The sequence below is a fragment of the Hypanus sabinus genome, chromosome 16 (assembly GCF_030144855.1).
Source record: "Hypanus sabinus isolate sHypSab1 chromosome 16, sHypSab1.hap1, whole genome shotgun sequence".
Classification (NCBI taxonomy): Eukaryota; Metazoa; Chordata; class Chondrichthyes; order Myliobatiformes; family Dasyatidae; genus Hypanus; species Hypanus sabinus.
Genome location: NC_082721.1, coordinates 14,145,105 through 14,158,978, shown reverse-complemented (window position 1 = coordinate 14,158,978; position 13,874 = coordinate 14,145,105). Strand labels below are relative to the sequence as shown.

The 13,874-nt window shown below is 45.2% G+C and overlaps 1 protein-coding gene across 3 annotated transcripts in view; it reads left to right on the top strand.

Annotated features, from left to right (window-relative positions):
* Window positions 1-10,333, top strand: part of fstl3 (follistatin-like 3 (secreted glycoprotein)) — a 93,378-nt gene extending 83,045 nt beyond the window's left edge. For all 3 annotated transcript variants that reach the window (XM_059991156.1, XM_059991157.1, XM_059991155.1), the window contains 3 exons: window positions 1,819-2,037; window positions 4,249-4,476; window positions 6,261-10,333. In XM_059991156.1, coding sequence (XP_059847139.1) covers window positions 1,819-2,037; window positions 4,249-4,476; window positions 6,261-6,334 — 521 coding nt within the window. In that variant the 3' untranslated portion in view covers window positions 6,335-10,333. The remainder of the gene's footprint in view (window positions 1-1,818; window positions 2,038-4,248; window positions 4,477-6,260) is intronic.
* The last annotated feature ends 3,541 nt before the right edge of the window (window positions 10,334-13,874 follow it).

Sequence of the window (13,874 nt, the reverse complement as noted above, 5' to 3'; positions counted from 1 at the left end):
GCTGGTGGAACACAGCAGGCCAGGCAGCATCTATAGGGAGAAGCGCTGTCGACATTTCGGGCCGAGGCCCTTCGTCAGGGTGCTGCTTGGCCTGCTGTGTTCCACCAGCATGTGTTTGTAATTGGTATGACAGTTTTATTTCTCTTGGTTATGAGATTAATTGATAATCTTTAACAGTTTGTTTTATTTTACTCCTGTTTTCAGCACCTGCAATCTCTGTGTCTCCCTCAAGAAAACACCTTGTTACAGATTAAGGTTAACTTTTGGTTAAATTTCCCTGCAGTTATTTCCAAAATAATTTTGTGAATGCCAGCAGCGATAACTTTGGACAACTGTTTGCCTCTGCGATGAAGCTATAGATTCTTTTTAAAGGAACGATATGTTGAGACTTATTTATTTTTAAAGACAACTTGTGTGCCTTTTAAGTGTTGGATATAGTCTTGTGGCATGAAAATTATGTGGCATCATGTAGATTGGGCAGTGGTTATCCTTTATTTAATAAAGATCATTAAATGCGTATGTGCATAATAAAATGTCAGCCCTACTTTGGTGGTGTATTTTAATGTTTCACTTTGAGATTTAAAGAATACTGAGTGCCAAAAGCAGGATGAACTTGTGTGTCTCAAGACACCTTGTTAAAAGCATCAAGGTAGAACGTTGTGCCGTGCTGTCAAGCTCCATCCCTTCTAAAAATGTACAGATAACTTAGCAACTATTCAAGATTCAGGAGTCAAGATGCAAAATTGCTTCATTCTTCAGTACACGAGCGTAAAGGAGAACGAAATGACTGTCGGATCCAATGCAGCATAAAAAAAACACTATGTATACGCTAATTAAATCGGAGAATTTTAAAAGTGGAGGCATTTGCAACCCTGACAGTAACAGGACCGACCAGCTTAAAGTAAGAAATGTGCAGTGATCAAATCTGAATCACTGAACACTACTGGGGTTTTTCCTTAAGGAAGTCCTGAAGAAGGGTCTCAGTCTGAAATGTTGACCACAGACTCTTTTCCATAGACGCTGCCTGGCCTGCTGAGTCTCCAGCATTTTGTGTGCGTTGCTTTGGATTTCCAGTAGCTGCAGATTTTCTCGTGTTTGTTTTTCCTAAATTTACAAGTTTTGCTATCATCAAGTTTATATATGATTCTAGAAGGTCTTGAATGAGCTCCTTCCTGTACATGTGGCTGCATAATGGTGAGTGGGCTCACTACACAGACACTTACGGACATTGGACATAGGGCATAAAATGGGATAAACACGAGTAAGTCCATTGGTGCTAGAAATCCAAAACAGCTCACACTGGAGGAACCCGGTAGGTCAGGCAGCATATATGGACATGAATAAACAGTAGAAGTTTCAGGCTGAGACCCTTCTTCGGGATTCTGGAACATAGAACACAGGACAATGACGGTACAGCACAGAATGGGCCCTTGTGTCACACAATGTTGTGCTGACTAGTATAAACCCCTATGATCAATAGATGCCTGCCTTCTACACATCTCACAACCTTCCATCTTTCATACATCCATGTGTGTCTAACTCAGAGTTTCTTAATTGTCCCGATTGTGTCAGCCTCATCCATCACGCCCATTATAATGGATAATGGGGCACTGCTGGATATAGTATTGGTGAAATTTATGGGTGTGTACAATCTTGTGTTTCAATATTTCTTTCAAAGGGATCAGTTCAAGGTTTTCCAATGACATATTTCATCTTAAATTATTAATAGCAGTGCAAAGTTCTTTTGCTTTTGTTGTGAAATTTTATCTTCTCTATAGTTCAGTGTTTGCAATTGATTATTTTTGTCTGTGACTTTAGAAACCTGTGAGGGTGTGGACTGTGGACCGGGGAAGATCTGCAAAATGAACAAACATAATAAGCCAACATGCATCTGTGCGCCTGACTGCTCAAATGTCACAAAGAGGGTACCTGTATGCGGGACTGACGGTAAAATCTACAGGGATGAATGCAGCCTCCTTTTGGCAAAATGCAGAGGGTTGCCAGAATTGGAAGTGCAGTATCAGGGAGAATGCAAAAGTGAGTTTTTATTCAACTTTCCTGGCATGTTAGGTGTTTCCCGTCATCATTTTAGATTTCTCACTATTTCTTCATGCTATCAAAGGGATTTCAAAGTTCAAAGTAAATTTATTATCAAAGTACATGTGTCACCATATACCACCCTAAGATTCATTTCCTTGCACAGCAGAACAGAGAAGTACAACAGAATCAATGAAAGACAGCACACAAACAAAGACTGACAGTCAATGTGCAAAAGAGGACAGTCTGTGTAAATACAATAAATAAATAATACTGAGAATATAAGCTGCAGGTCCCTTGAAAGTGAGCCCGTAAGTTGTGGGAGTATTTCAGAGTTGAGGTGAGTGAAGTTATCCACACTGGTTCAGGAGTCAAATGGTTGAAGGGTAATGACTGTTCCTGAAGCTGGTGGTGTAGGACCTCCTTCCTGAAGACGGCATGGCCTTGATGGTGGAGTTTCTTGATGAATGACTGCTTCTTTCTTGTGGTGGCACTCCTCGTAGATGTGCTCATTGGTGGGGAGGAGTCTTCCTGTGATGGACTGGGCTGTATCCACCACTTTTTGTAGTTTTTCCTGTTCTTGCACTGATGTCTTGATACACCCATGATGCACCAGTCAACATGCTCTCTCCACTGTGCATCTACTGAAGTTTGTTGAAGTTTTAGGTGTTTCTACTAATGGGGCTTCTTTATCACCAAGTTTCTTTGGACAATGATTGGAACAAGAAAGGGTTGTGCTTTCTCTCTGCATACATCAACTGAGGTTTTCTGGGCTCCTTCAATGTACCCATGGAATTAACTATCTATACAATTCTGTATAATCAGAAATAGAGATCACACTCAGGGTTTTGTGCTTTTATTTTATGAATTGAATTAAATTGACTTCATTTCTTACATCCTTCACATACATGAGGAGTAAAAATCTTTATGTTACGTCTCCATCTAAATGTGCAATTTGCAATCATAGTAATTTATAATAAATAGAACAGTCAATGTAACATAGAAATACACTCAACTCAGTCTGATGGCCTGGTTGAAGAAGCTTTCCCAGAGCCTGTTGGTCCTGGCTTTTATGCTGCGGTACCATTTCCCGGATAGCAGCAACTGGAGTAGATTGTGTTTGGGGTGACTCGGGTCCATTAGTGCAATTATATTACAAAATCACTATACTTCAAAAATACTTATTTGGCCGAAAATCACTTTGCTCTCTTCAGCAAGGGATGTGGAAGCAGCCAAATAAATGGAGATCATCGTTTCAGTTGGTGGAGAGCAAACCCAAATTCCATAAAACCTTAATTAGAAAGCTGCTATAAAATGAGAAGATTGCAACAGTAGATATAAGAGGAGGTCTTATGACTTGTGTTGCTGCAGTCTCTGGATTAGACCGGCACAAAGAGGCCTTTCATTTTCAGGAATCTCCTTGGACCCCTCCTCAGAGCCAACACATCTTTCCTTAGATACAGGGTCCAAATTTACTCAACATATTCCAAAGGTACTGTGACTAGTGCCTTGCAAACCCTGAGCAAAATAAGTGTTTAACTTAAATAGAATAAGTTTCACTTAAGGTATGATTGGTTTTTCACATAATCTTTGTGTCTATCAGTACATGTAGATCATATTTTCCTCTACTGTCAAAATGAATCCAAACTCAGGTTGGAGGAACAACACCTTATATACCGGCTGGGTAGCCTCCAACCTGATGGCATGAACATTGACTTCTCTAACTTCCGTTAATGCCCCTCCTCCCCTTCTTACCCCATCCCTGACATATTTAGTTGTTTGCCTGTTCTCCATCTCCCTCTGGTGCTTCCCCCCCCCCCCCCCTTTCTTTTCCCGAGGCCTCCCGTCCCATGATCCTTTCCCTTCTCCAGCTCGGTATCACTTTTGCCAATCACCTTTCCAGCTTTCCAGCTCTTAGCTTCATCCCACCCCCTCCGGTCTTCTCCTATCATTTCGCATTTCCCCCTCCCCCCTCTACTTTCAAATCTCTTACTATCTTTCCTTTCAGTTAGTTCTGACGAAGGGTCTCGGCCCGAAACGTCGACAGCGCTTCTCCTTATAGATGCTGCCTGGCCTGCTGTGTTCTGCCAGCATTTTGTGTGTGATATTTTCTATTAAGGTGCTGTTGCATCCATTATAAGTTGCACTTCACTGACAGAGAATATACTTTCCTTGTATTACTCACCACTGTATACTACAAATGTCTTCCAGAGTCTTGCACACAGGTTTCGTGTCCGGGAACCTCCATGTGTGTGATAGACCAGACTCACAGTGCACACTGTGTGATGTGCAGGGTGATGCCCTGCCCGGATCCATTGTCGTCTGAGCAGGCGCTCTGTGGCAACAACGGTGCCACCTACCACAGCGTCTGCCACCTGAGACGTGCCACTTGTTTGCTGGGAAAATCCATTGGTGTTGCCCACTATGGTCGATGTAACTGTAAGTAAAAGGTTCCAAGATTTAAGCTTGTTTAGTGTTATTTCCTGTACGTTTCTTGTGTTCATAAAGTACTGTAATCCTGACAGGAAATGATAAAGTAGTGGGGGGTGGAGCGGGCGGTGGGATGGTGTTGTGGGGTAGATTAGTGGGTGGAGGTGTTGATTAGCCTTACTGCTTGGAGAAAGTAACTGTTGTGGCCCTGGTGTGGATGCTACATAGCCTCCTCCTTGATGGGAGTGAGACAAACAGTCCATATGAAGAAGGACGGTATCCTTTTTGATGTTACTGGCCATTTCCCAGCACCATTCTGTATATACTGTGTGCCCTTGACGGTGAGTAGGCTGGTGCCGGTGATGCGTTAGGCAGTTTGGACTTCCTGTGGTAGAGCCTGCTTGTCTGCCGCAGTGCAGTTCCCAGACCAAGTGATGCAGCGCATTGGGACGCTGTCTGCTGTGCGTCTGTAGAATAGTCGTCTCTTCCGCTTCCTCTGAAAGTAGAGCTGTAAAATATGTTTGAGCTGAGGAAGATGGTTTCAGCTTGGACACATGAGAAAATATGACCTGTTTTGTAAAATAAATTAAATTTTGTTGTATCTGGAGTTGTTAGTTTATACATCTGTGTGCTTTACACCCATTGACTTATATTTAAAATTGATGCAAAGCGTATGAGACCGTAAGATATAGAGCAGAATTAGGCCAAACAGCCCATCGGGCCTATCCTGCCGTTCAATAATGACGATTTTATTAATGCCATTCTTCCCATAACATTTAATCCCCTTACCAATCAAAACCTATCAAGCTCTTGACTAACTGGCCACAGATCTATTAAGATCTAATGTTGTTTTTAAAGGAATTTAAACTTGTAACTTGATTTCTTTAGAATCCCCCATAACATGAACCACCAAGTTTTTTGGTCTTCAACATCCCTTTGTGTTCAAGTATTTTCCATTCAAAAGGCAACCGTGTTTAAATGATACGTTCTTCTTTTCTCTCCCCTCCTTCTCCAACTAGCCCCCATCACCCTCCCACTTTCCTCTCCCCTACCCCCTCCATCTGCCTGTCACCCACACTCTCTTCCCACTTCCTAACTCCTTTGCCTTATTCATGCTCCACCTTCATCTACTATCACATTCCATTATTTTCAGCTGTTTGCTACACCCAGATATTGTCTCCCAGCTTCAGGCGCCATCCCTACTCTCCCTACCTCTCACCTGCCTCTCACCCCTCTCACTGGATCCTCCAATCGCCTGCCAGCACTTTCCGCCAACATTTTTGTACTGGCTGTCTTCTCTCTGTCAAGATGAAGTGTCTTGACTGAAAACATTGACCATAAGACATAGGAGCAGAATTAGGCCATTTGGCCCATTGAGTCTACTCCACCATTTCATCATGGCTGATTTATTATCCTTCTCAACCCCATTCTCCTGCCTTCTCCCCAAGTTCTATTATGAGTGTACTAATCAAGAACCTATAAACCTTCACTTTAAGTATATCCAATTACTTGACCTCCATAGCCATCCGTGGCAATGAATTCCATAGATTCACCACCCTCTGGCTGAAGAAATTACTCCTCATCTATATTCTAAAGGGATGTCCTTGTACTCTGAGGCATTACCCTCTGGTCCTAGACTCTTCCAATATAGGAAGCGTCCTCTCTACATCCATTCTACTGCAAATTTCCCTCTACAGATACTGCCTGACTTGCTGAGTTTCTCTAGCTCTTTGTTTCTTGCATCTGCAGCCTCTTGTGTCTCTCGTGTTTGAAGATTATCTTTTTGTTTGCAGCCTCAGAAGAAGGAATGAAGCAGAAAGGATACAATCAAGAAAACACGGTGTTTTCAAAACTCCTCGGATGGTAGTTCATAAGTGAATAAAGATATTATTAGCAGAGAAGAAAAAGACATTGGGTAAAAATTCCTCTGATTATTAGGGTAGTCCCTTTGCTACCTAAGTGTGAATACAAGGTCAGAAACAAAGCAACCATTCACTTCTTTCCACTGATTATGCATCTAATTTGTTGGTGCATGCATCCACAGACCTAGGGCTTGTGAGTTTTTATTTACATTCTAACATCACAGTAATTAAAGTAGCTTCAGGTTGGACATCATATTTGCATTCTTATAATGATGTAAGCAGAGCAGAAAGAATCACACAGTACCTGGGAAGAAAGAGTATTACAGTGAACTCCTCTACATTAAAGTCTAGAGCAGGAGTTCCCAACATTTTTAAGCCATCGACCAATACCGTAAGCAGGGGGTCCGTGGACTCCAGTTGGGAGCCCCTGGTCTAGTGTGACATGAATGGAGATGTTTGAGTCATTGACTTGTATGGCACAAATCTATGATTCTAATATTAGCATCAGTGTCACGTCAGGCATTGAGGATGGGTGTAGATAGGCAAAAAAGGTCATTATGGATCCTTTAGCCCATCATGTCAGTTCTGAGTGTTTTGCCCTTCCACATCCACCCCACTTGCCTACGTCCGTTCAAACCACTCTGGCCTTTTACCTCTTCTCACTTGCCAATCACTTCCCTCTGGATCCCCTCTTCCTTCCCTTGCTCCTACAGTCCATTCTCCTTTCCTTTCAGATTCCTTCTTCTCCAGCCCTTTACCTTTCCTACACACCTGGCTTCACCTATCACCTTCCAGTAAGCCTCCTTCCCCTCCCCACCTTCTTATTCTGGTGTCTTCCCCTTCACTCTCAGTTCTGAAGAAGGGTTTTGGCCCAAAATGCCAATTGTTTATTCATTTCCATTGATGCTGCCTGACCTGCAGAGTTCCTCTAGCATTTTGTGTGTGTTACATTAGGAGCATATCTGTTTATACCTTAGGAGCAACACACAAAATGCTGGAAAAATTCAAGGAGTCAGCCAGCATCCATGGTGGGAAATGGACAGTCTACATTTTCAGCTGCTAAGCTCTTCAAGCTTTTTGTGTGTTTCTGCAGATTTCTGCATTGCATCTTCCTGTGACATCTCTCTTACACCTTTCCTATATAGTCATTATCATCATTATTATGTGCCATGCCATATAATATGGGCGACCGTAGTTTATCTTTGACCATGATTGTTCTTGGCAAAGTTTTCTACAGAAGTGAATTGCCATTGCCTTCTTCTGGGCAGTGTCTTCACAAGACAGGTGACCGCAGTCATTATCAATACTCTTCCAAACATTGTCTGCCTGGCGTCCATTATTGCATCACCAGGACTTGCGATATGCACCAACTACTCATACGACCATCTACCACTGGAACACATGGCTTTGCATGGCCCTGATGGGGGGGCTAAGCAGATGCTATACCTTGCTCAAGGGGACCTGCAGGATAGCAGAGGGAAAGAGCACCTTACATTGGCAGAGATGTATCTCCACCCCGGCACCCATCCTTTGTCTGTCTAAATACCCCTTAATAAGCCACTTCTCTTATCTCCATCGCCTCCTGTGGCAGCACTCTTTGTAAGTGACTCCTTCATCTGGGAAGAGCAAGGGAGGATACCCAAGGGGATTAGAGAGCATGAGAAGCAGGCCACTGAGACCTTTTATGGCAGTGTGATACTGCAAACAAAGCCAAATGCCCATACCTTTTGAACGTTGTTAACAATGACTGGAGCCATTTCGTAGAATCAGGCCCAGAAAGAAGTGCAATAGGGAATTGAAGTGTACAAGATAACGATAGGCATAGATTAAGACTTTTTCGTAGGGCAGAAATGGCTAATACAAGAGAGCATGATTTTAAGGTGATTTGGAGGAAAATATTGGAGATAAGCTTTTTTACACAGAGTGGTAGGTGTATAGAATGCACTGCCAGGGGTAGTGGTAGAGGCAGGTACATTAGGGACATTTAAGAGACTCTTAGATAGGCAGATAGTTGATAGAATAATGGAAGCTATATAGAATGTTTAGATTGATCTTGTGCAGGTTAAAAGATTGGCACAATGTCTTGGGCTGAAGGGCACATAGTGTGTTGTAATGCAATTCTCTTCATTTACAATTCAAAACTAAATTAACAAGGTCATCAACAAGTTGTTTATATATCAATTTATCACAATCCTGATTTCAGCATCAGAATCTGATGCATTTTTACCGAATGTGTGGCATCAGCAAGCACGCAGTTCCACTGGCTGTTCATATTCAATCATTTGTGCAGCTGGGTCAAATAAAATTGTGTTTACAGCATGTTCAAATGGCAGAGTTAAGACAATCATTCTAAGGAATACAGGAGGATTGGGAGAGAAAACCGATGATCTCTGGCATGATCTCATTTACAAAGCATTTACAAAGCTTTAAACCTGGAGCTTTAAAGGGTTCCAGGGTCCACGTTGCTTCTATGCCTTACATAATTGTGGATAGTCTTTGTGAATAACATTGTATGTCTTTTGTCTTTCATCTATTCTTCTGCCTAGAGCTGCTGCCCTACTGTAGCCTTTAACTATCTGTAATCATTTCCAGAACTTCTCCCGTGACTGGATGTCACAGTCTTCCTTTTCCCTGTGGGAATGCTACTCTTTGCATACTGCACATTTGGAAAACCTCACTGTGCTCTATCGACGCCTATTAAGTGCCTATTTAGATCACTTAATGACTCAGGAACATTTTGTTTTTCCAAGTTTCCTCTGATAAGACTCACATGAAGAGACATTACAGAAGTCAGTAAGGTTCTTTCCTGAAAATTCATCATGTTCTCAGAGCAGCAAGAGGAATTTCAACCCTGCAATGTTTATATTGTACATACTAATACCATATATTTATTGTAAGAAAAGCAGCGAAGAAAATACTCCATTTTATTTATACATTATTATAAATGTTTTTATCAGATGTTTGTCATTACCATCTGATGTAATTATAATTATTTCTCACAAAATTTGCTATTTTTTGATCACATTTTCAACTGTATAAATGGAATTACAGTGGATTCCAGTTAATTGGGACACATTGGGACCAGTATATTTTGGCCCAGTTAAGCGGCTGCCCCAATTGGCCAAAGTTTCATGGAAACAGGTAAAAAGATATAAAGTAGATAAACTGCCATTTAACTAAGTAACAAATTTTGTATTTAAATGAAATACAGAACAAATTAGAATACTACTAATACTACTACAGTGCTATAAAAATGTGCATTAGTTTGTGATAGTTATCAGTGGAGGAATTCACCCAGTGTATGCTGCTGTCCTCTTTAGATCAACTGTAAATGAACAAAATCAGCGCAGACACTGAGGGTCATAAACACCAGGAATTGCCCTGCAGGCAGCTGGGGTAATTAGCATCTGTTGGCTCAAATGGTCAACATAACACAAGTGCACACATGCAATTTACACTTTAAAAACTGTTCACTCTTAACATGTCTAATGATCACAGAAGTGGACACAATTGACACTAGTTAGAAATTGTTCGGCAACAGTCTCCTGCCCCATTTAAGTGGCATGGTGTCCCAAATAAACAAAAGGAATCCCAGCTATTTTCTCAGTTAATTTTTGTTCTTTAAGGCTTGCCCCAAATAAGCTGCTGCCCCAATTAACCGAAAGCCCAATAAAGCGAATCCGCTGTATTTTGCATCTTACCACACTGTGTTAAGCTGTTTGAATCCAACAACTATCTTCATTTGGAATATATTATCAGTCATGTAAGATGAAAGATGTACATAATTAATAACACATTTGGGGATAAAACTACATTGTTTAGTATTAGCAACAAGGATTGGTTGGAAATTTGCTTATTGAACTGATCAATTAAAATAATGACCATGAGGAGGTCCCATGAATGTCTTTGTTGCTCATAACACACAATGCATTATCCCCCATTTTATAGCAAACTTCTGCATCTCAATTACATGCTTGCTGTTATATTGAATTGATATTCTCATGTAATACCAGTTTTGTAGAAAATAAATTGATTTATGAAAGTTGCTGTTTGAAAATTTTTTTCTACATGTCAATCATTATCAGAATGAAACCATGGTCTCTACTGTCAAGGGCTCATATGAATTTAGTTTGAGTACTAATCTAACAGATTAAGCTAGAAAAATACTGCTAGAGGTTTCCGTTCAAAATTATTGGGGTGGCATCGTGGTTGGCACTGTAGCGGTGTGCTACACACAGCGCTGAAATAACAACACGCAGTCGGTAAGTCATTTCGAGACTAGTTTATTCAAACTTCGCGGTGCTGGCACTTAATCCCTAGCACCTGCCCTCTCCGGGCGGAAAAGACATCAGAGGTGCATTACCAAAGTCTCCCCCCGCGCACTGGCTATTTGTGAGCCGGTTCGCCTGCGCAGAAAGTGGGTCGCCACATAACCCCCTCCCCAGAACCGGTGATACACTCCCCAATGTCCAGAGTCTGGATCGGCCTCTGTTTGGGAGGTCTGCCTCTGCGCCGCGGTGCCTGAACCTCGACCGGCTGCACCAAGTCCACATGGGCTGATTTGAATCGGTCCACCGTGAAAACCTCCTCTTTCCCCCCACTGTCCGGAATGTACGTGGACCCGTTGTTGTTGATCACCTTGTACGGCCACTGTAGCGGTGCCCGGTGTCTGCCCCTTTGCACAAACACAAACTTACAGTTCTGCAGGTCTTTGGGTACATGGGTTGGGGTCCGTCCGTGCTGTGATGTCAGTGCTGTGGGGTCCTCTCGCATAGTCTGCCCAGGACTGCTGTGGGTTCTTCCTCTTGCCCCCTTGGGGCTGGTATGAACTCTCCCGGGACGGCTAGGGGTGCGCCGTACACCAACTCGGCTGACGAGGCGTGCAGATCCTCTTTGGGCGCTGTGCGAATTCCAAGCAGGACCCAGGGAAGCTCGTCCACCCAGTTAGGTCCTCTCAGGTGGGGCATGAGAGCCGACTTCAAGTGACGGTGGAAGCGTTCCACTAGTCCGTTCGACTACAGCTGGCCACAGCTGACCACAGGCTAGAGATGAACTGGGCGCCTCTGTCGGAGGTAATATGGGCCAGTACCCCGAAGTGTGCTACCCAGGTTGCAATCAGTGCTCGGGCACAGGAATCAGCAGATGTGTCGGTGAGCGGGACCACCTCTGGCCACCTCGTGAACTGGTCTACCATAGTTAGGAGGTATCGCGCTCCTCGGGTCACTGGTAGGGGGCCCACGATATCCACATGAATGTGGTTGAACCTCCGGTGGGTGGGTTTGAACTGCTGCGGTGGGGCTTTAGTTTGGCACTGCACACACGTTCTAGCCCATTCACTGACCTGCTTGCGTAGTCCATGCCACGCGAACTTGCTGGAGACCAGCCGGACAGTTGTCCTGATAGATGGGTGCGTCAAACCATGTATGGAGTCGAAAACTCGCCGCCTCCAGGCTGCTGGGACGATGGGGCGAGGTTGGCCGGTAGCAATGTTGCACAGGAGGGTCCTCTCACCTGGGCCTACGAAAAAGTCCTGCAACTGCAAACCCAAGACTGCGGTCCTGTAGCTGGGCATCTCGTCATCTGCCTGCTGCGCCTCTGCCAGTGCTGCATAGTCCACCCCCAGGGACAGGGCCAGGATAGCTGGTCTGTAGATTGCGTCCGCCACGATGTTGTCCTTTCCCGAGACATGCTGGATGTCCGTTGTGTACTCGGAGACGTAGGACAGATGTCACTGCTGGCAAGCTGAGCAGGGATCGGACACCTTCGTGAACGTGAAGGTCAATGGTTTGTGGTCCGTGAACGCGGTGAACGGCCTGCCTTCTAAGAAGTACCTAAAATGCCAGATTGCCAGATACTGTGCCAACAGCTCCTGGTCGAAAGCACTGTACTTGAGTTCGGGTGGTCGTAGGTGCTTGCTGAAGAACGCCAGGGGTTGCCAGCGCCCCCGATGTGTTGCTCCAGCAGCCCACTGACTGCTGTGTCGGACGCTTCCTCTGTGAGGGCGGTCAGAACGTCCGTTCTGGGGTACACCAGCATCACGGCATCTGCCAAGGCTTCCTTGGCTTTAACAAAAGTGGCCGCGGCCTCCTCGTCCCACATAATGTCCTTGCCTTTACCCGTCATCAGGGTGTACAAAGGGTGCATGATACGGGCTGCTGAGGGGAGGAAACGGTGATAGCAGTTCACCATACCAACGAACTCCTGCAGGCTTTTGATCATGTTGGGCCAGGTGGAACGCATCTACCTTGGTGGGCAGAGGTGTTGCCCCGTCTGTGGTAATCCTGTGGCCCAGGAAATCGATGGTATCGAGACCAAACTGGCATTTGGCCAGGTTGATCGTGAGGCCGAAATCACGCAGGCGGGAGTAGAGCTGGCGGAGGTGGGACATATGCTCCTGATGACTACTGCTGGCTATAAGGATGTCATCCAAATAGATGAACACAAAATCCAGGTCACATCCCACCGTATCCATTACCCACTGGAACGTCTGTGCGGCATTCTTCAGGCTGAATGGCATTTGGAGGAACTCGAACAGGCCGAACGGGGTGATGAGAGCAGTTTTGGGGATGTCTTAAGGGTGCACTGGGACTTGATGGTACCCCCGGACGAGGTCTACTTTGGAAAAGATTCTTGCCCCATGCAGGTTTGCTGCAAAGTCCTGTATGTGTGGCACGGGGTAGCGGTCTGGAGTTGTAGCCTCGTTCAGTCTGCGGTAGTCGCCGCATGGTCTCCAACCCCCGACTGCTTTGGGCACCATGTGCAGGGGGAGGTCCATGGGCTGTCGGACCTCCATACGATCCCCAATTCCTCCATCCTCTTGAACTCCTCCTTCGCCAGGCGGAGCTTTTCCAGAGGGAGCCTTCGTGTGCGGGCATGGAGGGGTGTTCCCTGGGTCGGGATGTGGTGCTATACCCCATGTCTGGGCATGGCTGCCGTGAACTGCGATGCCAGAATCGATGGAAAGTCCGCCAGGATTCTGGTGAATTCATTGTCCGACAGCGTGATGAAGTCCAGGTGTGGGGCCGGCAACTTGGCTTCACCCAGGGAGAATGTCTGGAAAGTCTCGGCATGCACCAGTCTTTTCCTTTGCAAGTCGACCAGCAGGCTGTGAGATCACAAGAAGTCCACTCCCAGGAGTGGTTGGGCAACCGCGGCCAGTGTGAAGCCCCACGTGAACCAGCTGGCGCCAAACTGCAGCTGCATTGTGGGGGTGCTGTAGGTCCGTATCGTGCTGCCATTTGCAGCCCTCAGGGTGGGTCCTGGCTTCCTGTTGCGGGTGTTTACCCCGTCGGGGGCAAGACGCTGATTTCCATTCCAGTGTTGACCAAGAGGCAGCGTCCCAACTGTTTGTCCCAGACATACAAGAGGCTGTCCTGGTGGCCAGCCACCATAGTCATTAGTGGCAGCCGGCCCTGGCCCTGGCCCTTGCAGGGCGGGCGACAACGGCGGGCTTCTGTGCCCCACCGCTGGTGGTAGAAACACCACTGTTCACTGTCCTCCTCACTCCTGCCTCGGTGTTGTGTGCGCCCCCCTGCCGGGCCTGGT